General features: G+C 46.0%; 5 protein-coding genes across 5 annotated transcripts; all 5 read left to right on the top strand.

Moving 5' to 3' along the window:
• Positions 1-987: 987 nt before the first annotated feature.
• Positions 988-4,794, top strand: LOC128937875 (UDP-glucuronosyltransferase 1-6-like). The gene is made up of 2 exons (XM_054277738.1): positions 988-1,836; positions 4,732-4,794. Exons 1-2 carry the CDS (start codon positions 988-990, stop codon positions 4,792-4,794), a joined length of 912 nt encoding a protein of 303 aa, XP_054133713.1.
• A 1,988-nt stretch (positions 4,795-6,782) lies between these two features.
• Positions 6,783-7,542, top strand: LOC128937874 (UDP-glucuronosyltransferase 1A1-like). Its single transcript, XM_054277736.1, has 2 exons — positions 6,783-7,400; positions 7,495-7,542. The coding sequence occupies exons 1-2, from the start codon at positions 6,783-6,785 to the stop codon at positions 7,540-7,542; spliced, it is 666 nt and encodes a 221-aa protein (XP_054133711.1).
• A 2,843-nt stretch (positions 7,543-10,385) lies between these two features.
• On the top strand, positions 10,386-12,194 carry LOC128937873 (UDP-glucuronosyltransferase 1-6-like). The gene is made up of 2 exons (XM_054277735.1): positions 10,386-11,234; positions 12,039-12,194. Exons 1-2 carry the CDS (start codon positions 10,386-10,388, stop codon positions 12,192-12,194), a joined length of 1,005 nt encoding a protein of 334 aa, XP_054133710.1.
• A 2,729-nt stretch (positions 12,195-14,923) lies between these two features.
• Positions 14,924-20,741, top strand: LOC128937872 (UDP-glucuronosyltransferase 1A3-like). The gene is made up of 3 exons (XM_054277734.1): positions 14,924-15,772; positions 18,936-19,011; positions 20,683-20,741. The coding sequence occupies exons 1-3, from the start codon at positions 14,924-14,926 to the stop codon at positions 20,739-20,741; spliced, it is 984 nt and encodes a 327-aa protein (XP_054133709.1).
• A 1,488-nt stretch (positions 20,742-22,229) lies between these two features.
• LOC128937870 (UDP-glucuronosyltransferase 1A8-like) lies at positions 22,230-23,243 on the top strand. The gene is made up of 2 exons (XM_054277733.1): positions 22,230-23,078; positions 23,223-23,243. Exons 1-2 carry the CDS (start codon positions 22,230-22,232, stop codon positions 23,241-23,243), a joined length of 870 nt encoding a protein of 289 aa, XP_054133708.1.
• Positions 23,244-25,273: the final 2,030 nt, after the last annotated feature.

Raw genomic sequence — 25,273 nt, 5'->3', positions numbered from 1 at the left:
ACTAAAAAATTTGGTTTTCTGGAAAGCCATCCTGACATAAAACTGCTCTCTGCCACCTTCCCAGTAGAAATAATGAAAGACATGGGTAAAAGAGGAAAAACAAATAAATAATGCTGGTATGCGGAAAACAATATGCAGTACATTGTGGTGCATTGACCATGGCATGAAGGGAGAGGAGAGAACTTGTGTGCCTGAGGCATGGAGGCTGTGTGCCTCTGAATATCCAGGGGTGCAACATTTTTAATTTTGCCATCAGTTACATTGCTGTGAGGCCGGGGAAATCACGTTTGTGCTGAAGCTGCTCCTTTGCTGAGTCAGGTCTGAAACCTGAGCTTCCAGAGGTTGCTAAAACTCATTTAGTGCTGGTTTGAATCCTGGTGGGGAGGAGTTTCCAGCCAGCCAGGGGCCACCTGCCAGGCTGGGAAACGACTCTGTAAAGTGAGAGCTTGGTCTGTACAGAGAGAGGCCAGCCCCTGTCAGCACCTCTTAGAGGTGTCCCTGGCACTGAGGAGATTCCTGCCAGCTCAGAAGAGCCCTGAGCCTTCTCCTGAGGGTCTCGTGCTCCATCCCTGGAGGAATCACCTGAGGATCTGTGTGTCCAACTGGGAGAGGCTCTTTTTCATTTGTTCCTGTGGGTTTGGGAGTTGCTCACACCAATGTTGCTCCCTGGGTCCTGGCCAAGGTGGGACACAAGGCACAACAAAGGTGAGGAGTCCTGAGGGATCCCTGTAGCACGTTGAGGAGCTCATGGAACTTTGATGAATTCCAGTGACTCAGCATTGAAGAGGTCACCAAATCTTGGCTTTCCAAGTAAGGAGGGGAAAAGGCAAAATAAACTACCCACAATGCAAAGCAGTGAATGATTAACAACAGGACAATCAAAGAGCAGAGCTCAACAACTCCGGCCATCAGTTGCTTTCCAAAGAATCTTCAGGCTACAGCCTGCAGGAGAAATCTTTTCTACGGCCCCTACTGCACCACTGCAACATGGCTTTGAGGCTTTGCTGTGCCTGGATTTCCATCCTCCTCCTCCTTCCTGGCCTCTCTGATGGAGGGAAGCTCCTGGTGGTGCCCATGGTGGGAAGCCACTGGCTGAGCATGCGGGAAGTGGTGGAGAAGCTGAGCGAGAGAGGACACGAGGTGGTGGTGCTGGTTCCTGAGGTGAGCTGGCAAATGGAGACCACGCAGGCCTACAAGGTGGTCACGTACCCGGTGAGCCAGACCCTGGAAGAGCTGGATAACTCCTTCCAGGAATGCCTCACCGTGCACCTGACACCGAAGCCTTTCCCCCTCAATGCCCTGGCCATGTACAACGCCTCAGTCCATACTTACAGCACTTTCTTTGGGCAGTGCAAGGACCTGTTCCACAGCCAGGAGACCCTGAGGTTCCTCAACCAAAGCGGCTTTGATGCCATCCTGACGGATCCTATCTTCATGTGTGGGACCATCCTGGCCCACTATCTTTCTCTTCCCTTTGTCTTCTTCATGAGGGGATTTGGTTGCAACCTGCACTTTTCAGCCCCACAGAGCCCAAGCCCTCTGTCCTACGTCCCAAGACTCTTCAGCTTCAACTCGGACCGCATGACTTTTTTCCAGAGGGTGGAAAATGCCCTGATTTCCCTCCTGGAGCTTGATTACTGCAATGTTTACTATGAAGAAGCACTTAAGCTTTCCTCAGAAGTTCTTCAGAGGGATGTATCCCTGATGGACCTGGTGAACTCCGCTGCCATTTGGATCCTGAGGTTTGACTTTGTGTTTGAATACGTCAGGCCAGTGATGCCCAACATGGTCTTTGTAGGGGGGATCAACTGTGCTAAGAGGAAACCACTGCCTAAGGTAATGTTCCTTTGCCTAAAATTGTACATTTCCCATTGAAAATTCATTCTGTTGTTTCAGCGAGTTTATCGCTATTTGTTGTTTTTTTTTTATTTCTGGCAATTATTTAATTCATGCAGGTTTGAGTAATTGTTTCCATAGGCTGAAATGAAACAACCTTGATAGGGACTTACTTATGTTGATGAGGGTTTTGCGACCAACCAAACAAAAAGGGGATTTCATCACCCAGGTGGAAATTACTGTCCTCAGTGAATGTGTCTTAACCACCAACGAGATCCAGTTTTGATTTCATTTGAATGGCATCTGACATCTATTTCTGTTGTCTGGTCAAAAATCCAAGAGTCATCTTTTGCTTTTAACACCAGGCTCAGCAGCATCAGTTGATTCACTTGAGTTGTATTTTCATGACAAATCATTTCCAAACTGGCTGTCTGTGTTAGGTTACTCCTGTTTGTGGGGGTGAAATATAAATGTCACGTTAAAATGGCAAGCAATAATCTTACAGTCATGGACTGGGTGAAAGACTCATGAATGCAGAACTCAGGTAAGTTTCCATACCTTAATATTTGCTTTTGCTAAAATTGTTCTGCAGGGTCTTAAAGCTAATCGAGAACTCTAAATATATTGTGATAGTCAGCATGGAATCTCTAAAATGGTAGTACTCGACATTTCTTTCCAGGCACAAAGGAGAACACAAATCACTTTCCCAGGAAACTGCTCCCTCACTTTTGAATTGTTTTCATGCAATATCTCTGCACAATGTCTGTGAGCTGCAGGGGTGTGATTTTTCTTTCCTCTTTTATATTTCTTTGATGCTCTTTGACAGGCTGATGGAGAGCCCTCTAAACTTGATAAACAAGGCAAAGGATAATCATACTAACTAGGATATTAGGAAAAAAGAAATCTAAGGCATTTTATCTGGTTAGGCTGACAAGAGTGACAGCAGTTTGAGATTTAAGAGGCAAATTCTTGCTGGTTTCACAATAGAAGTCTTTACTTTTATATCCTGAAGGTCTCAGATGTGCAAAGAGTTCATCACTTTGCTACAAGGGTAGATACATCCTGCCCTCATTTTATCCCTGCCAGCTCCTGTCTTCACATTCCTGTTAGGTAAAAACCAAAATTTCCACACCTGGAAAAATCTTCTGTAATTATCCTTTTTCAGTCTCTTTTCGAGCTACATTATCTACAGACTGCAGAGGAATTTCTCCTATTTCCCTTTGAATAGTGCCCAGCAGGTGAGTGTAAACCAAAGTAAATGAGTCATAGGGAGTAATGGAATCTGCCTGTTCACACACAATATTATAGCCCTGGTTTGGTCATTGCTGCTCAGAAACATAATCCTATGGGAAGAATGAATAGTTCCTCAAAGTCTATTGAAGCCATTGGTCAACAGGTAAGAAAAGAAAAAGGATTACTGGGAGAGGGAGAGAGAAGAAGCGATTCAAATTGCAGATTGTTCCTCAGACAAGGAATCCACAGGTCTTTTTCTTACACCACTTCCATAGTTTTCCTCAGGCAGGGCAATGGGCCATGGTGGTCTCATTCCAGGTAAGAGCTCCTCTGTGCTGGATCTGAATGTGATCCCATGGAGGAGCTGCTCTGAGCGGAAGGAGCTCAGGCTTGTGCAGAGCTGGCCCTACTTACCTTATCCAGCTGGGAATCCAGTCCTAAATTGTGTAAGGATCATCACAGATCTTGTGGGAGAACATGAGACCACAGGGCTGGGCCCGGGGGACCACAAACTGCATTTACATCTTGTGTAAGCTGCCGCAGGCTGATTTCCTCTTGGCCTGCACTTTGCATGGGGATATGTCTCAGCAGCAATTAAACCTTCATTAACAGGCAGAGAAATCCCAAGTTTCCAACTCCTCAAGTGTCTGGAAGTTTAACACAAGGCTTGCAGCAATCAGGGCCAATATCTTGGCTCTAAGAAGTACCTGAAGGCTGGCATGGTGACCTTGGAAATCAACTCAGACTGTGAGCCCTGAGACACTCTGGTGACGATCACAATCTCATCATTAGCCAAAGTTAGTGCAATGCTGCTTTTCTGGCCAGCTCAGAAAAACAAAGGTACTATGATTTGATATGTTTGGATGATTTGATTAAACCAAATCATAGGAATTTAGGCTACAGCCACTTCTCAGAGGTCTCTCTGTTTGGGGTTTTTTTTTTTTGTTTTTCACCTAAACCTCCCAGTACTTATTTAAACAACTGGTCAACTGAAAACATTAAATTAACCGCAGGTTTAAGTAGGTATCTAGTCCAGTAAGGACAAAGTATAACTGAATAAACACCTCTTTCTCACCAGCACAGGGCTTAAGAGCACAGATCCTGCCTTAAAACCCTCTCCATTTTCCCAAGGTTCCTATTAATGGCTTCAGAAACAGCTGCCCTGGAAATGATCTGTGTTCTGTGATTTGCTTCCTGCTCTCACAAAAATTTCTATTCCTTTCCAACTTACATATTTGCTTGTATGGGTTGTTTTTCCTCTAGAGCTAGTGTATCTACACAGTGTTAAAAAAACCCCAAAAAACCTGAGGGAGAATCAGGCAGGTTCCTGTCATCAGCCACCAACCTGCATTTCCCAGAGGCTGCTTAGCACCAGAAAAAGGGGTCTGGGTTCAGTTACACAAGGACTCCTCCCTGGATAAGCCTGATCCATCATACAGGAACCAAGGGAATCAAATTACATAGAATCACAGGCTGCTTTAGGTTGGAATGAATTTTAAAGCTCTTCCCATTCCACTCCCTGTCATGGGCAGGGACACCTTCCCCTAGCCCAGCTCGCTCCAAGCCCTGTCCAGCCTGGCCTTGAACACTGCCAGGGATGCACAGCTTCTCTGGGCATCATCCCCACACTCGTGGGGTTGAGCAACCTTTTCCTGCTTGCAGGACCCAGAGCCTGAGGGGGTCAGCAATCTCACCTCACAGCTGGGAAGCAAATCTAGTGGGTGAACCGAACACTTCCAGGATGAAACCTACACTTTTGCTGTAGTTTTAGTGCTGCTGAGGTTTCGGTTTGCTGCTCTCTTTCCTTAGTGCCACTGAGAAAAAATCCACCCATCGCAGCCAGTCCCACTCACAGGTGAACGTATGAGAAAGTTTTAGCTCCTCTTGGAGCTAAAGCAATGGCAGGGTGAGGGGCCCAAAGCCTGCAGAGCTGCTCCATCACTCCCTGCCAGCTCCAAGAGGCTCCCTGGTATAACCCACACAAGGTTTATCCCTTCTGAGAGGAAAACAAACCTGCAGCCCTGGCTCACCCAAGCCTTGATGCCCTTTGATATTGCAATGGGGAAGGCTTTCCTCCAAGCAGGCACCTGGCTATCTCACATTTGGCATCCTCAGTTCCTCGATTGCACATAAAACAGGAGCTGGAAACAAGCACCGCACCCTTCAGAGCTGAGAGAGGTCCAGGTGCCCTTTGCTACTCATCATGCAAAAACAAGCACAAACTTATCTCTTCCTTATCAGAAAAATGAGCCTGGCTGTTTATTTTCTCAATAGCAATTACTTATCTTAACTCTGACCTCAGCTGATCCTGTGGTAATCTAAGAAGTTCATTCTTTCTTTCTTTGTCCTGCCTTTATATCTAATTTCTCTTGCCCTTCTTGTTGCTGCCTCACTTTTCCCACAGTTTTTGCTCTGATGGTGTGGTGCAAAAAGTAGGGAGCCTGTGGAGTCCATGAGGAAGTGTGGCCATCCTGTCAAGAGACTTTTTCTGTTATAGTCAAGGGAAAGGAACTTGTATTGGCTGTTTTCAGCCAACTGCTGTTGCCATTGAAAATCCCATTGAGTCCAGAATAGAAACCACACCAAGCAGCAACTTCCAAGTTAATTTGGTCAGTTCTTGTCACAACAGCTGCAATGAAGTCTTTGCATCCAGATTTCCTGTATTGAATGACAATTATTTGTAAATCCCTTCAGTGTCTTACTTGCAGTCTGTGCCATCTCCCATATCTCTTGCACTGGGCCTCTCCAGAAATTGGTTTTCCATGTCTAACGGTGGTTCCTCCATGTGAAGCGTGACAGAGTGGAGCTATTCAGGGCAGTCGCACCACCCTTTGGTGTGGGAACTCAGCATATCACTCCGGATATCCAGAGTTACCGAGACAACCCTCATTAGATGAGGGTTTATTGGGGGTCGCATCCCAGGGAGCAGGAAGGTTCCTGAGGTAGAAGGGGGAAGGAGGAGGGAGGGAGAGAGAGGGAGAGCCTGGGGAGAAAAGGGCCAAGAGAGCATCTGTAGTCTCCCTCGCACAGTTTAACAGGGAGATTGAAAGCGGGCACAGAATAAGACTTGGGCCAATGGGATTACAGATCCATGATACTTTGAATAAACCGCACATTTTTGAGGGGTTAGACGGGGCATACCATTTAACTAAAATGTAACACCAGGGACCTTGGGCATGGTGGGCTGGTGGCAGGAAGTGCTACAAAGCTGGGGTCCTGCTGAGGGAAGAAGGTGGCATGGAACCAATCACCTCAGCTTGGCGTGTGTAAAAGTGACGCACTTTTCTTGACTCTCACAACTCAGCCTTTGAAGTCCCAACTTGCCTTGAACCCTCCCTGATCATTGATTGCTTTCTGTGACCTTGGTGCAAAGATCTGATGACCTGAAATGGGAGGAGACTCAGAAGGGCAGGGGTGGAGCATGGCTGCAAAGCTGGCCGAGCACTCCTGGCCTCTCTGCTGCCAGGCTTCCACTCTGCATGGCTCACACCATGCTGGTGGCACTGCTTCTGCCCTTCCTGTGCCTCCTGAGCCCGGCTGCCGCTGGGAGGCTGCTGGTGATCCCCATGGATGGCAGCCACTGGCTCAGCATGAAAAAAGTGCTGATGGAGCTGAGCAAGAGAGGGCACCAAATCGTGGTCATCGCACCAGACAACAAAATCCTGATCAATTAGTCGGATGTCTACGAACTGAAAACCTACTCTGTGCCATTGATGAAGAAGGATGTGGAAGAACACGTACGCACCTTCATTGAAAAATCTTTCAGCCAAGAACATTTCCTGGTGAGATTCTGGAGGCTTTTGCTGGAGTACAGGCAGAGCGGAACGCTTTTTCATGCTTCATGTAAGTCATTGCTGCACAACCAAGAGCTGCTGAAGTACATTGGAGAGGGTCACTTTGATGCCCTGCTCACAGATCCTGCATCACCCTGTGGGCAGATCATTGCCCTGCACTTCTCCATCCCCAGTGTTTTCTTCCTGCGGATGGTTCCGTGTGCCTTGGAGGTTCGCACGGCTCAGGGCCCGGACCCGCCGTCCTACGTCCCACGGGGGTTCTCAGAAAACACCGACCACATGACCTTCTCCCAGAGGGTCAAGAACTTCCTGATTGCCCTTTCCGAGTCCTTCATCTGCAATATTGCCTATTCTCAGTTTGAGGAGCTGGCCTCAGAGTTCCTCCAAAAACCCATGACAATGACGGAGATTTTAAGTCACGGATCCATCTGGCTGAGGAGAATCGACTTTGTCTTTGAGTATCCCATGCCTGTCATGCCCAACATGGTTTTCATTGGAGGCATTCACTGTGGAGAGAGGAAGAAGCCCTTATCTCAGGTCAGTGGCTGGCAGCCTGGCAGAGGTTGTGGCACTCACACACCTGCATGGTCCAGGTGAGGTATTTGAAGGGATGTATCTTATCTCTGTCTAGGAGGGAGACTATTTTCGAGAACCGGAGGTGTTGGCACAAGGGCAGTGACTTTAAGCTGCTAGAGGAAAGGATTAGACAGGATATTGGGAAGAAATTTTTCCCTGTGAGGATGGTGAGGTTCTGACACAAGTTGTCCAGAGAAGCTGTGGCTGCCTCACCCCTGGATGTGTCCGTGTCCAGATTGGACAGGGCTTGGAGCGATGTGGGATAGTGGAAGGTGTCCCTGGCCATGGCACGGGGTGGAACGGGATGGGCTTTAAGATGCCTTCCAACACAAACCATCCTGGCTTTCTACAAAGACCAGCTCCCTCTTTCAAACTCTTGTTTTCTGTCGTGCATTTATTACAGGCATTTAGAATATCCTGCCATGGTTGTATTGGAAAGGTTTTGGGATCTCCTGGCATGGATTTATTAGAGATGTTTGGGGCTCTCTTTTGATGGGTTTCTTAGAGGGGTTTGGTGATCTCTTTCTGCATTTGTTAGAACGGTTTGGGGTTCTATTTTCATGGATATAGTAGGAGGGTTTGGGATCTCCTACCATGAGTTTAATAAAGGATTTTGGGATCTCCAATCATGGATTTATGACAGAGGTTTGGCGATCGCCTGCCATGGGTTCATTAGAGGGGCTTAGGTATCTACTGTCATGAATTTATTAGAATGATTTGGGATCTCCTTTCGTAAATTTATTATAGCAGTTTTGGCATCTCAGACTGGATTGATTAGAGGGATTGGACATCTCCTGCCATGTGTTTATTAAAGGGGCTTGGGGATCTCTTGTCATGGATTTATAAGAGGTAGTTTGGGATCGCCAGTCATGGATTTATTCCAGCCTTTGCTGGTGTGTTGTAGCTACCCTAAGAATTCCCTCCTGAGTATTCCCTAATCATTCCTGAGCCTGGCATGGGCCAGCCTGCTGCTGACAGAATCATCCAGCTTGGAAAAAACCTCCAGGATCACCCAGTCCCAGCCTCACACCAGCACTGCCATGGTCACCCCTAAGCCACGACCCCAAGTGCCACATCCAGGCTCCTCCAGGACACTTGAGAGATGGCGACTCCACCACCTCCCTGGTCAAATTATTCCATTGCTTCACCATTCCTCCAGTGAGTTTTTTTTCCCTAATACCCACTTTGAAGCTCCCCTGGCACAACTTGAGGCCATCTCCTCTCATCTTTCCCTTTGGACACAGCAAGACACACCGATCCCACTCTAGCTCCTGTCAGGGACACGTAGAGCATGACAAGGTCCTCCCTGAGCCTCCTTTTCTCCATAAACACCCCCAGTTCCCTCAGCTCAGGAGAGTTTTTAATCCCTTCCCCAGCTCTGTTACTCCTCCCTGGACAGGGCTGCCCCCAAATTTGTGCCTTTTCACCCAAATCCAGCCTTTCCCCTGTCCCTTTGCTCAGGTGTCAGCAGGAAGCGACTTTGATCTTGTACTGCCTTGAACCCAGCAAATTCCAGAATTCCTGGGTGGGATAACCTGGGATAACCAGGCCAACAGAGTGAGCCTCTGACCAGTTCACAAACACTGAGGTACTGATTAACTTCAGCAGTCCTGGGATTGCCTTTGCACCCACACCTCATGCTGAAGGTTTGGATGGAAAATCCATCCTGCAGCAGGAGGGAGGGGAGGGCAGGACATTTCCCTGCCAACCCTCTCCTAATCCCGCTTCAGCAAACACCTGGGTGCCCATCACAAAATACAGAAATTAACGTTTCTTTGTGAGAACGTTGTGTTTTCTAAACAGGTCTGCTTCCCAATGCCCAGTTCTGAGTGTGCTTTAGAAAATTCTGACCATATTTAGTACTTGTTACTATGATGTTTTTCCTTTGCGTTTCATAGTAGAAGATTCAGAGAGTGTTTTAGTCTCTTTTACCTCAGAGCTTCTCTCCCCCTACTCTGACACTAAAAAATTTGGTTTTCTGGAAAGCCATCCTGACATAAAACTGCTCTCTGCCACCTTCCCAGTAGAAATAATGAAAGACATGGGTAAAAGAGGAAAAACAAATAAATAATGCTGGTATGCGGAAAACAATATGCAGTACATTGTGGTGCATTGACCATGGCATGAAGGGAGAGGAGAGAACTTGTGTGCCTGAGGCATGGAGGCTGTGTGCCTCTGAATATCCAGGGGTGCAACATTTTTAATTTTGCCATCAGTTACATTGCTGTGAGGCCGGGGAAATCACGTTTGTGCTGAAGCTGCTCCTTTGCTGAGTCAGGTCTGAAACCTGAGCTTCCAGAGGTTGCTAAAACTCATTTAGTGCTGGTTTGAATCCTGGTGGGGAGGAGTTTCCAGCCAGCCAGGGGCCACCTGCCAGGCTGGGAAACGACTCTGTAAATTGAGAGCTTGGTCTGTACAGAGAGAGGCCAGCCCCTGTCAGCACCTCTTAGAGGTGTCCCTGGCACTGAGGAGATTCCTGCCAGCTCAGAAGAGCCCTGAGCCTTCTCCTGAGGGTCTCGTGCTCCATCCCTGGAAGAATCACCTGAGGATCTGTGTGTCCAACTGGGAGAGGCTCTTTTTCATTTGTTCCTGTGGGTTTGGGAGTTGCTCACACCAATGTTGCTCCCTGGGTCCTGGCCAAGGTGGGACACAAGGCACAACAAAGGTGAGGAGTCCTGAGGGATCCCTGTAGCACGTTGAGGAGCTCATGGAACTTTGATGAATTCCAGTGACTCAGCATTGAAGAGGTCACCAAATCTTGCCTTTCCAAGTAAGGAGGGGAAAGGCAAAATAAACTACCCACAATGCAAAGCAGTGAATGATTAACAACAGGACAATCAAAGAGAAGAGCTCAACAACTCCGGCCATCAGTTGCTTTCCAAAGAATCTTCAGGCTACAGCCTGCAGGAGAAATCTTTTCTACGGCCCCTACTGCGCCACTGCAACATGGCTTTGAGGCTTTGCTGTGCCTGGATTCCCATCCTCCTCCTCCTGCCTGGCCTCTCGGATGGAGGGAAGCTCCTGGTGGTGCCCATGGTGGGAAGCCACTGGCTGAGCATGCAGGAAGTGGTGGAGAAGCTGAGCGAGAGAGGACACGAGGTGGTGGTGCTGGTTCCTGAGGTGAGCTGGCAAATGGAGACCACGCAGGCCTACAAGGTGGTCACGTACCCGGTGAGCCAGACCCTGGAAGAGCTGGAAAATGCCTTCCAGGAATACCTCGCCGTGCACCTGACACCGAAGCCTTTCCCTCTCAATGCCCTGGCCATGTACAATGCCTCGGTGCACGCTACAGGCATCTTTTTTGGACAGTGCAAGGACCTGTTCCACAGCCAGGAAACCCTGAGGTTCCTCAACCAAAGCAGATTTGATGCCATCCTGACGGATCCTATCCTCATGTGTGGGGCCATCCTGGCTCATCATCTCTCCCTTCCCTTTGTCTTCTTCATGAGGGGATTCCCTTGCAACCTGCACTTTTCAGCCCCACAGAGCCCAAGCCCTCTGTCCTACGTCCCAAGACTCTTCAGCTTCAACTCGGACCGCATGACTTTTTTCCAGAGGGTGGAAAATGCCCTGATTTCCCTCCTGGAGCTTGATTACTGCAACGGTTTCTATGGAGAAGCGCTTAAGCTTTCCTCAGAAGTTCTTCAGAGGGATATGTCCCTGATGGACCTGGTGAACTCCGCTGCCATTTGGATCCTGAGGTTTGACTTTGTGTTTGAATACGTCAGGCCAGTGATGCCCAACATGGTCTTTGTAGGGGGGATCAACTGTGCGAAGAAGAAACCACTGCCTAAGGTAATGTTCCTTTGCCTAAAATTGTACATTTCCCATTGAAAATTCATTCTGTTGTTCCAGCACGTTTATTGGTATTCTGTGCCATGTTTTTTTTATTTCTGGTAATGACTAAATTCATCCAGGTTTGGGTAGTTGTTTTCCATAGTTCGGAATCACACAATCGTGATAGAGAATTACTGGAACTTATTAAGATTTTATAACAAACCAAAGAAAAAGGGATTTCATCAGCCAGATGGAAATTACTGTCCACAGTGTATGTGTCTTAACCACGAACCAGATTCAGTTTTGATTTCATTTTAATGGCATCTGACATGTATTTCTTTTATCTGATCAAAAACCCTAAACTAATGCATCTTGTATTTTTAACTCCCGGCTCAGCAGCATCCGTTGATTCACTTTAGTTGTATTTTCACAACAAATCATTTCCAAACTGTCTGTGTTAGGTTACTCCTGTTTGAAGGGTGAAATATAAATGTCATGTTTAAATGGCAAGAAGCAATCTTATGGTCATGGAGTGGGTGAAAGACACTTGAATGCATATATTAAAAGAGTTCTCATACCTTGACATCATCTTTTACCAGAATTGATCTGCAGAATCTTAAAGCTAATCAAGAAATCTAAATCTGTTGTGATAGTCAGCGTGCAATCTTTAAAATGGTAACACTCGACATTTCTATCCAGGCACAAAGCAGGACAGAAATCTTTTTCCTAGGAAATTGATCCCTCACTTCTGAATTATCGTCACACAATATCTCTACACAATGTCTGTGAGCCTGAGGGGTGGTATTTTTCTTTCTCTTTTAGATTTCTTTGATGCTGTTTGACAGTCCCATGGAGAGCCCTCTAAATGTGATAAACAAGGCGCAGAATAATAGTATTAACTCAGATATTAGGATGAAATTATATCTAAGGCATACTACCTCATTAGGTCAACAAGAGGAACGCCAGTTTGAGATTTAAGAGGCAAATTCTTGTTGGTTCCACAATATAAGTCTTTACTATTATATCCTAAAATTCTCAGAGACATAAAGAGTTCATGATTTTGCTACAAGGATAGAGACCTCATGCCCTCATTGTATCCCTGCCATCTCCTGTATTTACACTCCTGCTAGGAGAAAATCACAAGTTCCACACCTGGACAAATCTTGTATTGGACTTATTCAACCAACTGCTGTTGCTGTAGAAAATCCAATTGAGTCCAGACTAAAAAATACACAAGCAGCTGCTTCCAAGTTAATTTGGCCAGCTCTTGCCACAGCAGTTACCATGAAGTCTTTGCATCCAGATTTCCTGCATTGAATGACAATTCTTTGTAAATCTCTTCAGTGTCCTGCTTTCAATCTGTGCCATCTCCCATCTCTCTTGCACTGGCCCTCTCCAGAAATTGGTTTTCCATGTCTAAAGGTTGTTCCTCCATGTCCAGAGTGACAGAGTGGAGCTACTCAGGGCAGTCGCAGCACCCTTTGGGTGTCATGAGATAAATGGCTTTGCCTCAGGCTGTAAGGATTTGCTTCTCCTAACTGAGGATGCTGGGAGTCCCAGCAACATTTATAAGAAGAAGGGGAAAACATTGTGCTGATGGCAGCTTCTCATCACAAGGACTCCTTCCTTAGCACCCTCCAAAAGGTTTTGCTCTGGCATTGCTTTCACTTGCACAAAGAGAGCACATTTTTGCAGTGGCATTAGTGGGAGGTGTCAAATCTTCTTCTTGATTTTGTCTTGCTTAAAATGCATGACACGGATTTTCAAGACAGCAACCAATAACCAATACTCTATCTTTCTGTACCTGTGCCAGCCTCCTTTCCCTTTGTTTGCCCTGAACCCCTCCATTAGTTCACTTTTTGCTGTAGTGTCAGGAGGAAAAAAACCCTGACTGACAACAGCTTGGTGTTCAAGGATTGAAATCCTGCATGATGCAGAAATGTTATTTCCTAATACCTAGCATTCAGATTATATCACATCCTGCCAGACCTCAAACCTTATCAGACTTAATAAGGACAATTTAAGTGACATGTAGCTTTTATGCAAATGAGAGTCGGTTTTGTTGAGCTGAAGATCTTTGCTGTCCTCCTCTCCCATCTGTCTTGTGCGCTGTCCATTTCTCCCCTCTCCTTCCATCCACAGTGAAGGTTATAGGAATGAAGAGTTTGCCTATTTTCCACCTCAGCCATCCCCTCGATTGATTCCTTTCCATCTGCCTTTATTGTCAAGGTGTCAATATCTAAGCCTCAAACAAATCCTCCTCCAGTTCCATCCTCCCCTTCTCTTTTAGATTTTTGGATTAGGCTTTACGCTGTCCTGGGTATGGATATCTCCTGTAAATTTCCATTTGGGCCTTTGTGGACCAACATTCCTCTTTTCATTTGGCAGCCTTATCTGAGGTTATGGCCTGTCTTCTGTGCATCTCCTTGCTCTGAGCTGTTTGAAAATTCCCATTAAGTTAATCCATGCTCTAAACGACCAAGATGGGATCAGCGTGGGTGATGGAGCTGCTGTTCGTTTTGGAGGACAGGTTCTCATCCAAGTCCAAGTTTTCCCACCAGGCTTGTGAAGAAACCTGCAGAAACTGCATGGGGAAAAAATAAATCCAGCAGGATTTTGAAGCCCAGAATGCCCTGAAGAAGGAAATTGCTTCGCATATTCACCTGGTTTTTTAGGCTTTAAGGAGAGTTTATCACCAACATTAAACCCTAGCAATTTATAACCAAGAAGGACTTGGACACAGGGTTGAGGTCATGAAGTGACCCAAAATTGGTCATAAACTGACCCCTCAGTGGCCGTGAACAATTCATGGGTTTGTGCACTCCAGAGGTGTTGTTGGTCTGTGTTATCTGGGATACATGGGTGAAATGCTCTTTTGCAACTTTATTTTATACCAGATAGGATAAGGAATTAGCTGAAATTCATATGGAGAGATGAGGAAAGATTTTCTGCTGGCTGCTTATCTTGCAAATAAATGCAATTTTGCATTACAGAAAAATTTTTTTTCTTGGGGGTTCCAGCTGGTTTTGGCTTTTTAAAAAAAGATCAAAACTGAAACCCCAGGTACTGTTACACAGATTTCTCGTATTAATCCTTCCTGTAAGTTATGTTTCACTGTACTACATACTTTTGTTTCATTAGGGAAAAATATGGTTTTAAATGTGCCCAATTACCTCAGACTGTGACAACCCTGTCAGCCTTCAGTGGCAGCCATGGAAAAGAGTCCTTTCTTGGCTCTCTTGATAGGCACAGTCCTCCCATGTGGGCTCTGTCAGCAGTGTTTCTTCTGTCCAGCCACTCTGTGGGTGCATTGTTTTCATGGATTTTCCCTGCATTTTGCCATCAGACCTTGGGCGTGGTGGGCTGGTGGCAAGAAGTGCCACAAAGGCGGGGTCCTGCTGAGGAAAGAAGGTGCTATTGAGCCAATAACTTTAGCTCGAAGTGTGTGAGGGTGACATGCCTTTCTTGACTCACACAATACCACCTTTGTGTCCCAACGTGCCTGGAACCCTCCCTGATCCTTTATCGCTTTCTGTGACCTTGGTGCAACATTCGGATGACGCGAAATGGGCGGAGTGTCAAAAGGGCAGAGGTGTGGCATGGCTAGAAAAGCTGGTAAATCATCCTTCAGTTGCTTTCCAAAGCATTTTCAGGCTAGAACCTGTAGGAGAGATCTCTTCTACAGCCCCTATTCCGACCACAGCAACATGGCTTTGAGGCTTTGCTGTGCCTGGATTCCCATCCTCCTCCTCCTGCCTGGCCTCTCGGATGGAGGGAAGCTCCTGGTGGTGCCCATGGTGGGAAGCCACTGGCTGAGCATGCGGGAAGTGGTGGTGAAGCTGGTCGAGAGAGGACATGAGGTGGTGGTGCTGGTTCCTGAGGTGAGCTGGCAAATGGAGACCACGCAGGCCTACAAGGTGGTCACGTACCCGGTGAGCCAGACCCTGGAAGAGCTGGATAACGCCTTCCAGGAATACGTCACCGTGCACCTGACGCAGAAGCCTTTCCCTCTCAATGCCCTGGCCATGTACAACGCCTCAGTCCATACTTACAGCACTTTCTTTGGGCAATGCAAGGACCTGTTCCACAACCAGGAAACCCTGAGGTTCCTCAACCAAAGCGGCTTTGATGCCGTCCTGACGGATCCTATCTTCATGTGTGGGACCATCCTCGCACACCATCTTTCCCTTCCCTTTGTCTTCTTCATGAGGGGATTTGGTTGCGACCTGCACTTTTCAGCCCCACAGAGCCCAAGCCCTCTGTCCTATGTCCCAAGACTCTTCAGCTTCAACTCGGACCGCATGACTTTTTTCCAGAGGGTGGAAAATGCCCTGATTTCCCTCCTGGAGCTTGATTACTGCAATGTTTACTATGAAGAAGCACTTAAGCTTTCCTCAGAAGTTCTTCAGAGAGATGTGTCCCTGATGGACCTGGTGAACTCCGCTGCCATTTGGATCCTGAGGTTTGACTTTGTGTTTGAATACGTCAGGCCAGTGATGCCCAACATGGTCTTTGTAGGGGGGATCAACTGTGCGAAGAAGAAACCACTGCCTAAGGTAATGTTCCTTTGCCTAAAATTGTACATGTCCCAATGAAAAGGCGTTCTTTTGTTCCAGCAAGTTTATCTATATTGTTTGTATTTTTAAATTTTCTGGTAATGTATAATTCATGCAGGTTTGGGTAGTTTTTCCCATACACTCCTATCAAACAACCTTGATTGCGACTTATTTGAATTCATGAGGGTTTTGTAACAAAGCAAACCAAAAGGGGATTTCATCAGCCAAACTGAAATTTCTGTCCACACTGAATGTGTCTTTACCGCCAATGATATCTAGTTTTGATTTCATTTTAATAGCATCTGACATCTATTTCTTTTATCTGATGAAAATCCCAAAACTCATCTTGTGTTTTTAACTGCAGGCTCAGCAGCATCAGTTGATTCACTTGAGTTGTATTTTCATGACAAATCATTTCCAAACTTTCTGTGTTAGGTTACTCCTGTTTGTTTCGGTGAAATATAAATGTCATGTTAAAACGGCAAGGAATAATCTTACAGTCGTGGATTGTGTGAAAAACACTTGAATGCAGAACTAAGATAAGTTCTCATATTTTGACATCTGCTTTTACTAGAATTGTTCTGGAGAGTCTTAAAGCTAATCGAGAAATCTAAATCTATTGTGATAGTCAACAATCTTTAAAATCGTAATACTGGACATTTCTATCCAGGCACAAAGCGGGACACAAATCTCTTTCCCAGGAAATTGCTCCTTCACTTCTGAATTGTGGTAATGCAGTATCTCTGCACAATGTCTGTGAGTTGGAGAGGCGCTATTTTTCTTTCCTCTTTCAGATTTCTTTTCAGATTTCTTTGATGCTCTTTGACAAGCTGATGGAGAGCCCTCTAAACTTGATAAACAAGGCAAAGAATAATATCTTAGCTAGGATATTAGGATAAAATCATATCTAAGGCATTCTACCATATTATGGCTCAGGAGAGTTTTTCTTGTTTGAGATTTAAGAAGCAAATTGTTGCTGGTTCCACAATTCAAGTCTTTACTTTTTTATCCTAAAATTCTCAGAGCTATAAAGAGTTCATAACTTTGCTACAAGGGTAGAGACATCCTGCCCTCATTTAATCCCTGCCAGTTCCTGTCTTCAGACTTCTGTTAGGTAAAAATCACATGTTCCATACTTAGAAAAATCATGTATTGGCTTTTTTCAGACAGCTGCTATTACCACTGAAAGTCCAGTCGAGTCAAGACTAAAAAATACAACAAGCAGCAACTTCCACGTTAATTTGGTCAGCTCTTGTCACAGCAGTTGCAATGAAGTCTTTGCATCTAGATTTCCTGCATTGAGTGACAATTCTTTGTAAATCCCTTCAGTGTCCTGCTTTCGTTCTATGCCATCTCCCCACCCCTCCTGTGCTGTGCCTCTCCAGAAATTGGTTTTCCATGCCTAAGGGTGGTTTGTCCATGTCCAGAGTGACAGTGTGGAGCTGCTCAGGGCACTCGCAGCACCCTTTGGGTGTCATGAGACAAATGGCTTTGCCTCAGGCTGTAAGGATTTGCTTCTCCTAACTGAGGATGCTGGGAGTCCCAGCACCATTTATAAGAAGAAGGGGAAAACGTTGTGCTGATGGCAGCTTCTCGTCACAAGGACTCCTTCCTTAGCACCCTCCAAAAGGTTTTGCTCTGGCATTGCTTTCACTTGCATAAACGGAACACATTCCTGCAGTGGCATTAGTGGGGCGTGTCGCAGCTTCTTCTCGATTTTGTCTTGCTCACAATGTGTGGAAAGGGTTTTCAAGACAGGAATGAAAGACCAGAACTCCTTCTTTGTGTACCTGTGCCGGCCTCCTTTCCCTTTGTTTGCCCTGAACTCTTCTATTGGTTCACTTTTGCTGTAGTGTCAGGAGGAAAAAAGCCAATGTGGCTCATTCTGCTCAGATTTGGGATTTCTTGGTGCATCCTGGTGGCCGTGACATCTTCGTTAGAGGTGGAGGTTGTGCTGCTTCCAGGGGCTGGGAATTCAACATCAGCCTTGTATCCTCAGGAATGGAGTTGCATCCATTCTGCTGGCTGTATTTGTATTATTTTCTTGCCATGTATTTATCAGGTCAATGGTTTTAACCACGATTATTTTTGCAACAGGACATCCCTGCTGTTTGTGTGACAGACTTAATGCGCACAGTGTCTTAGTGCTGACAGAGTTTGAAGTTTAAACATTAACAGAAAGTACAAACGTTTCTGTTAGGCACAGCTTCCTTTCCCTTCCACAAACACAGGGAAAATCGCAGGCTAATCACACCTGTATTGGGAAGTTAAATATTAATTTCTGCATCCAGTAAATTCCCTGCTTGCTCTGCATGTACCATCATATAAAGGAGTGCGTGGGTCCCGGCAGAGCAGAACCCTCTGGATCACTCCCACCAAAATGGTTCTTTTTTACCAAGGCACGTGGATACTTCTCCTCCTGACGCTGTCTTTAATCCTGGCTGAAGGTGGAAAGATCCTGGTGGTACCTCAGGATGGAAGTCACTGGCTCAGCATGCGCCCAGTAGTGGAGAAACTGCAGCAAAAGGGACACGAGATTGTTGTGCTTGTACCCTCCACCAGTCTGTACATGAAGTCAGAGGAGCATCAGAATTACACAGTGCAAGCCTATCCAATCCCTTACACAGAGGAATACTTGGGGGAAATGCTCAAGGCCTTTGTTCATGCCCATTTTCTTGAACAGTCTGTTTGGAATGTTGTTCTGACCTCGTATCAAAGCACGATAGAAATCTCCTCGGTCTTCTTCACCAACTGTAAGAGCCTTCTGCAGAACGAGGAGCTGATGCAGTACCTGCAAGAGAGCAAATTTGACTTGATTTTCACAGATCCCATCCTGATGTGTGGGCCCCTGGTGGCTGAGTATCTTGCCCTTCCTTCCGTCTACTTCCTGCGGGGCTTTCCCTGTGGAATGGATTCTGCTGCTACCCAGTGCCCAAGCCCTCCTTCCTATGTCCCCAGGTTATTCTTGGATAATTCAGACAGCATGACCTTTTCCCAGCGGGTGAAGAACATGCTGGTCGATCTGCTGGAGCTCTTCTACTGTAAGCCCATCTATGATAATTTTGAAGAGCTTGCATACGAGGTTTTGAAAAAGAAAGTGACAGTGACAGAACTCCTGAGCCGTGGATCCTTCTGGCTGATGAGATATGATTTTGTCTTTGAGTTCCCGAGGCCAGTGATGCCAAACATGGCTTTTATTGGAGGCATTAACTGTGTTCTGAGGAAAAAACTTGTCTTGGGTACAATTTTTTTTTTTTTTTTTTACTGGAAAAGGGAAAGTATAAATGTATCATAGAATGGCAGACTGGTGTGGGTTGAAAGGGACCTTAAAGATTATCTCATTCCATCCCGCTGCCACCCTGGGCAAGGGATGTCACTCCCATCCCTACATCGAACACTGACTGACAACAGCTTGGTGTTCAAAGACTGAAATCCTGCATGGTGCAGAAATGTTATTTCCTAATGCCTAGCATTCAGATTATATCACATCCTGCCAAACCTCAAACCTTATCAGACCTAGTTAGGAGAATGCAAGTGATATGTAGCTTTTATGCAAATGAGTGTCTCTTTTGTTGACCTGAAGAACTTTTCTATCCTCCTGTCATGGTTTGAACCTGACACAATGCCATTGCCCCCATGAGAATACACTCTCCCTGGTATCTGCTGTGAGATGTGATGTGACCAGGAATAAGAACCGCAGGCTCTTGCTTAAAAAGAAATAAAAAGTTTATTAACTAGACTACAAGTGAAAGAAAAAAGAGACAATGGAAATGGAAACCTTACAACAGCATTCTCCTCCTCCCCCCACCAAGTTCCCAATACCATACATGTTCCAAAATCAATAACTCTTAGTCTGGCACCATGCTCCAGAGCACCCAATTCTCAGTTCATCCAAAAGGGAGGAGTCTTTCTTGTAGCCATTGTATCTTCTTCCTTTCCATGTTCAGTGCTCTCACCACCGAACTTTGGAACCAAGCCATCTCGAGGGTTGTCTTTTAAGGATGCATCGTCCCACTCCAAAAGGCACAGTCTCTCCTTTTGGGACTTCTGTCCCTCCCATATTTTTACCACCCCCTTGGGCCGAGGGGTATCCACACTGCACTCCTCCTGGTTCTGAGGCCCGGGCTCCCCCTCGAATACAGTCTCTGCATCGCATGGAAACAGTCCATAGCTATACAAAAAGCGTCCAGCAACAATGCTACTCCAGCACCCTTTCCACCCCCTGGGGTTCTTCTTTCTCTCTGTCTTCCTCAGACCTTCCTCTCCTTTACTCAGTTCCTTCTTCATCCTCTAAATTCATATCTTCTCCAGGGGAAGGGTAATGCTCTGCTAAGTTTTCATTATCCACAAAAGGGTTAAAAGACCTTACACTCGGCTGGACACCTTGCAGCAGTTCCCCCCCCCAGTCCTTCTCCACAGCGTGTGGCCCTGCTGCAGGCACATGTTTATGGAATTTCAAGGTAACAAGCACAGGCTGCCTTCTCTCTCTCAGTCTCCCGAGGGGGGGGGGGGGGGGCAGGTAAAATACCTCTCGTGCTCCTCCATTCCTTCCATTCCTCCACCCTTGGGCCCCTCAGGGTCAGGCCTACCTCCCCCAGGCCACGCGGCTTTCCCCTCCCCAACTGAGCAGCAGACAGGTGGGCAGGGGAGAGCTCTGACCTCTTTCACCGCAGGAACCCAAGAGATCTCCCAGGTGGGCAGCTCTGGTTTTTAACCCCTGTGTTTTCTCAGAGGCAGATCTAATTTTCAGTGGTCGTAGCAAGTGCCAATCTTAAAATCTGAGCATCCATTGGTGGTTTGGTGGTAGTGACCACAGCATCTCAGAAATCTCATTTCCAGTAAAACGACCAAACCTCCTCTCCCAGCTGTCTTGTGCACTGTCCATTTTCCCCCTCTCCTTTCATCCACAGTGAAGGTTATAGGAATGAAGTGTTTGCCTATTTTCTACCACAGCCATCGTCTAGATTGATTATTTCCATCTGCCTTTATTGTCAAGGTGTCAATATCTAAGCCTGAAAAGAAATCCTCCTCCAGTTCCATCCTCTCCTTCTTTTTAGATTATTGAATTAAGCTTTAAGTTGTCCTGGGTATGGATATCTCCTATAAAATTCCATTTGGGCCTTTGTGGACCAACATCCCCATGTTCATTTGGCAGCCTTATCTGAGGTTATGGCCTGTCTTCTGTGCATCTCCTTGCTCTGAGCTGCTTGAAAATGCCCATTAAGTTAATCCATACTGTAAACTACCAAGATGGGATCAGCGTGGGTGATGGAGCTGCTGTTCCTTTTGGAGGGCAGGTTCTCAGCAAAGTCCTAGATTTCCCACCAGGCTTGGGAAGAAACCTGCAGAAACTGCATGGGAGAAAAAAATCCAGCAGGATTTTGAAGCCCAGAATGCCCTGGAGAAGGAAATTGTTTCCCGTATTCACCTGCTTTTATAGGCTTTAAGGAGAGTTTATCACCAGCATTAAACCCTAGCAATGTATAACCAAGAAGGACCTGGACACAGGTCATGAGCTGACCCAACACTGGTCATGAACTGACCCCTCAGTGGCCATGAACGATTCCTGACTTGTGCACTCCAGAGGTGGTGTTGGTCTGTGTTATCTGGGATACAAGGGTGAAATGCTCTTTTGCAACTTTATTTTATACCAGATAGGATAAGGAATTAGCTGAAATTCATATAGAGAGATGAGGAAAGATTTTCTGCTGGCTGCTTATCTTCCAAAAAAATGCAATTTTGCATTACAGAAAATTTTTTTTTCTCGGGGGTTCCAGCTGGTTTTGGCTTTTTAAAAAAAGATCAAAACTGAAACCCCAGGTACTGTTACACAGATTTGTCGTATTAATCCTTAGTATAAGTTATGTTTCACTGTACTACATACTTTTGTTTCATTAGGGAAAAATATGGTTTTAAATGTGCCCAATTACCTCAGACTGTGACAACCCTGTCAGCCTTCAGTGGGAGCCATGGAAAAGAGTCCTTTCTTGGCTCTCTTTGATAGGCACAGTCCTCCCATGTGGGCTCAGCAGTGTTTCTGCCCAGCCACTCTGTGGGTGCATTGTTTTCATGGATTTTCCCTGCATTTTGCCATCAGACCTTGGGCGTGGTGGGCTGGTGGCAAGAAGTGCCACAAAGGCGGGGTCCCGCTGAGGGAAGAAGGTGCCATTGAGCCAATAACTCAGCTTGGTGTGTGTGAAGGTGACACAACTTTCTTGACTCACGCAATGCCAGCTTTTTGTCCCAACGTGCCTGGAACACTCCCTGATCCTTTATCGCTTTCTGTGACCTTGGTGCAACATTCTGATAACGCCAAATGGGCGGAGAGTCAAAAGGGCAGAGGTGTGGCATGGCTAGAAAAGCTGGTAAATCATCCTTCAGTTGCTTTCCAAAGCATTTTCAGGCTAGAACCTGTAGGAGAGATCTTTTCTACGGCCCCTATTCCGACCACAGCAACATGGCTTTGAGGCTTTACTGTTCCTGGATTTCCATCCTCCTCCTCCTGCCTGGCCTCTCCGATGGAGGGAAGCTCCTGGTGGTGCCCATGGTGGGAAGCCACTGGCTGAGCATGCGGGAAGTGGTGGTGAAGCTGGTCGAGAGAGGACACGAGGTGGTGGTGCTGGTTCCTGAGGTGAGCTGGCAGACGGAGACCACGCAGGCCTACAAGGTGGTCACGTACCCGGTGAGCCAGACCCTGGAAGAGCTGGATAACGCCTTCCGGGAATACGTCACCGTGCACCTGACACCGAAGCCTTTCCCTCTCAATGCCATGGCCATGTTCAAGTCCTCAGTGGATCTATTCAACATCTTCTTTGACCAGTGCAAGGACCTGTTCCGCAATCAGGAGACCCTGAGGTTCCTCAACCAAAGCGGCTTTGATGCCGTCCTGACGGATCCTCTCTTCATGTGTGGAACCGTTGTTGCGCACCATCTTTCCCTTCCCTTTGTCTTCTTCATGAGGGGATTTGGTTGCGACCTGCACTTTTCAGCCCCACAGAGCCCAAGCCCTCTGTCCTACGTCCCGAGAGTCTTCAGCTTCAACTCGGACCGCATGACTTTTTTCCAGAGGGTGGAAAATGCCCTGATTTCCCTCCTGGAGCTTGATTACTGCAATGTTTACTATGAAGAAGCACTTAAGCTCTCCTCAGAAGTTCTTCAGAGGGATGTGTCTCTGATGGACCTGGTGAACTCCGCTGCCGTTTGGATCCTGAGGTTTGACTTTGTGTTTGAATACGTCAGGCCAGTGATGCCCAACATGGTCTTTGTAGGGGGGATCAACTGTGCGAAGAAGAAACCACTGCCTAAGGTAATGTTCCTTTGCCTAAAATTGTACATGTCCCATTGAAAATTCATTCTGTTGTTCCAGCACATTTGTAGCTATTGATTTTTATTCTTTAAATTCTCTGCTAATTATTTCGTTCATGCAGGTTTGAGTAATTGTTTCCCATAGGCTGAAATCAAACAACCTTGATCGCGACTTATTTGAACTCGTGAGGGTTTTGTAACAAACCAAACAAGAAAGGGATTTCCCCTGTCAGGTGGAAATTACTGTCCTCAGTGAATGTGTCTTAACCACCAACGAGATCCAGTTTTGATATCATTTTAATGGCCTCTGACACCTCTTTCTTTTATCTGATCAAAAATCCAAGAGTAATGTTTTGCTTTTCAGTCCAGGCTCAGCAACATAAGTTGATTCACTTGAGTTGTATTTTCATGACAAATCATTTCCAAACTGGCTGTCTCTGTTAGGTTACTCCTGTATGTGGGGGTGAAATATAAATGTCATGTTTAAATGGCAAGAAATAATCTTACAGTCATGGATTGATCGAAAAACACTTGAATGCAGAACTCAGATAAGTTCTCATAATTTGCCATCTGCTTGTACTGGAATTGTTCTGCAGGGTCTTAATGCTAATCGAGAAATCTAAATCTATTGTGATAGTCAACAATCTCTAAAATGGTAATACTGGACATTTCTATCCAGGCACAAAGCAGGACACAAATCTCTTTCCCAGGAAATTGCTCCCTCACTTCTGAATTCTGGTAGTGCAGTATCTCTGCACAATGTCTGTGAGGTGGAAGGGTGGCATTTTTCTTTCCTCTTTCACATTTATTTTCAGATTTCTTTGATGCTCTTTGACAGGCTGATGGAGAGCCCTCTAAATGTGATAAACAAGGCGAAGAATAATAGTATTAACTCAGATATTCGGATGAAATTTTATCTAAGACATTCTACCACATTAGGGTTCAGGACAGTGTTTCTTGTTTGAGATTTAAGAGGCAAATTCTTGCTGGTTCCACAATATAAGTCTTCATTTTTATATCCTAAAGGACGCAGGGCCATAAAGAGTTCATAACTTTGCTACAAGTGTGGAGACATCCTGCCCTCATTGTATCCCTGCCATCTCCTGTCTTTACACTCCTGTTAGGTGAAAATCACATGTTGAACACCTAGAAAAATCGTGTATTGGCCTTTTACAGCCAACTGCTGTTGCAATAGAAAATCCAATCAAGTCCAGGCTAAACAATACACCAAGCAGCAACTTCCAAGTTAATTTGGCCAGCTCTTGTCACAGCAGTTGCAATGAAGTCTTTGCATCTAGATTTCCTGCATTGAGTGACAATTCTTTGTAAATCCCTTCAGTGTCCTGCTTTCAATCTGTGCCGTCTCCCACCTCTCCTGTGCTGAGCCTTTCCAGAAATTGGTTTTCCATGCCTAAGGGTGGTTTGTCCATGTCCAGAGTGACAGAGTGGAGCTGCTCAGGGCAGTCGTAGCACCCTTTGGGTGTCATGAGACAAATGGCTTTGCCTCAGGCTGTAAGGATTTCCTTCTCCTGACTGAGGATGCTGGGAGTCCCAGCACCATTTATAAGAAGAAGGGGAAAACGTTGTGCTGATGGCAGCTTCTCGTCACAAGGACTCCTTCCTTAGCACCCTCCAAAAGGTTTTGCTCTGGCATTGCTTTCACTTGCACAAATGGAACACATTCGTGCAGTGGCATTAGTGGGAGGTGTCACACCTTCTTCTCGATTTTGTCTTGCTTACAATACATGGAAAGGGTTTTCAAGAGGGAAACCAAAGACTAATACTCCTCCTTTGTGTCCCTGTGCTAGACTCCTTTCCCTTTGTTTGCCTGAACACATCTATTAGTTCAATTTTCTGTGTAGTGTGATGAGGAAAAAAGCCAATGGGGATGGTTCTGCTCAGATTTGGGATTGCCTGGTGCATCCTAGTCACCATGACATCCTTGTAAGAGGTGCAGCTTGGCTGCTTCCAGGGGCTGGGAATTCAACATCAGCCTTGTATCCTCAGGAATGGAGTTGCATCCATTCTGCTTGCTGTATTTGTATTATTTTCTCGCCATGTATTTACCAGGTCAATGGCTTTAACCATTAATATTTTTGCAACATGACATCCCTGCTGTTCGTGTCACAGACTTAGTGCTAACAATGTTAGTGCTGACAGAGTTTGAAGTTTAAACATTAACAGAAAGTACAAACG

The sequence above is a fragment of the Melozone crissalis genome, unplaced genomic scaffold (genome assembly GCF_028551555.1).
Source record: "Melozone crissalis strain CALT ecotype California unplaced genomic scaffold, PUWL_Pcris_2 ptg000023l_1, whole genome shotgun sequence".
Taxonomy (NCBI): Eukaryota; Metazoa; Chordata; class Aves; order Passeriformes; family Passerellidae; genus Melozone; species Melozone crissalis.
The sequence above is the reverse complement of the archived record's forward strand: the minus strand, read 5'-3'. Positions and strand labels throughout refer to the sequence as shown.

What these genes read in the sequence shown, in the direction of transcription:
- LOC128937870 (XM_054277733.1), top strand. Translation starts at nt 22,230, where the DNA reads ATGGCTTTGAGGCTTTACTGTTCCTGGATTTCCATCCTCCTCCTCCTG. An exon ending in AGAAGAAACCACTGCCTAAG is followed by an intron (nt 23,079 to 23,222) that starts GTAATGTTCCTT and finishes TGTTTCCCATAG; the next exon opens with GCTGAAATCAAACAACCTTG.
- LOC128937874 (XM_054277736.1), top strand. Translation starts at nt 6,783, where the DNA reads ATGAAGAAGGATGTGGAAGAACACGTACGCACCTTCATTGAAAAATCT. An exon ending in GGAAGAAGCCCTTATCTCAG is followed by an intron (nt 7,401 to 7,494) that starts GTCAGTGGCTGG and finishes ATCTCTGTCTAG; the next exon opens with GAGGGAGACTATTTTCGAGA.
- LOC128937872 (XM_054277734.1), top strand. Translation starts at nt 14,924, where the DNA reads ATGGCTTTGAGGCTTTGCTGTGCCTGGATTCCCATCCTCCTCCTCCTG. An exon ending in AGAAGAAACCACTGCCTAAG is followed by an intron (nt 15,773 to 18,935) that starts GTAATGTTCCTT and finishes TTTGTCTTTGAG; the next exon opens with TTCCCGAGGCCAGTGATGCC. An exon ending in GAGGAAAAAACTTGTCTTGG is followed by an intron (nt 19,012 to 20,682) that starts GTACAATTTTTT and finishes TTTCATCCACAG; the next exon opens with TGAAGGTTATAGGAATGAAG.
- LOC128937873 (XM_054277735.1), top strand. Translation starts at nt 10,386, where the DNA reads ATGGCTTTGAGGCTTTGCTGTGCCTGGATTCCCATCCTCCTCCTCCTG. An exon ending in AGAAGAAACCACTGCCTAAG is followed by an intron (nt 11,235 to 12,038) that starts GTAATGTTCCTT and finishes TTTCTCTTTTAG; the next exon opens with ATTTCTTTGATGCTGTTTGA.
- LOC128937875 (XM_054277738.1), top strand. Translation starts at nt 988, where the DNA reads ATGGCTTTGAGGCTTTGCTGTGCCTGGATTTCCATCCTCCTCCTCCTT. An exon ending in AGAGGAAACCACTGCCTAAG is followed by an intron (nt 1,837 to 4,731) that starts GTAATGTTCCTT and finishes TCCTGCTTGCAG; the next exon opens with GACCCAGAGCCTGAGGGGGT.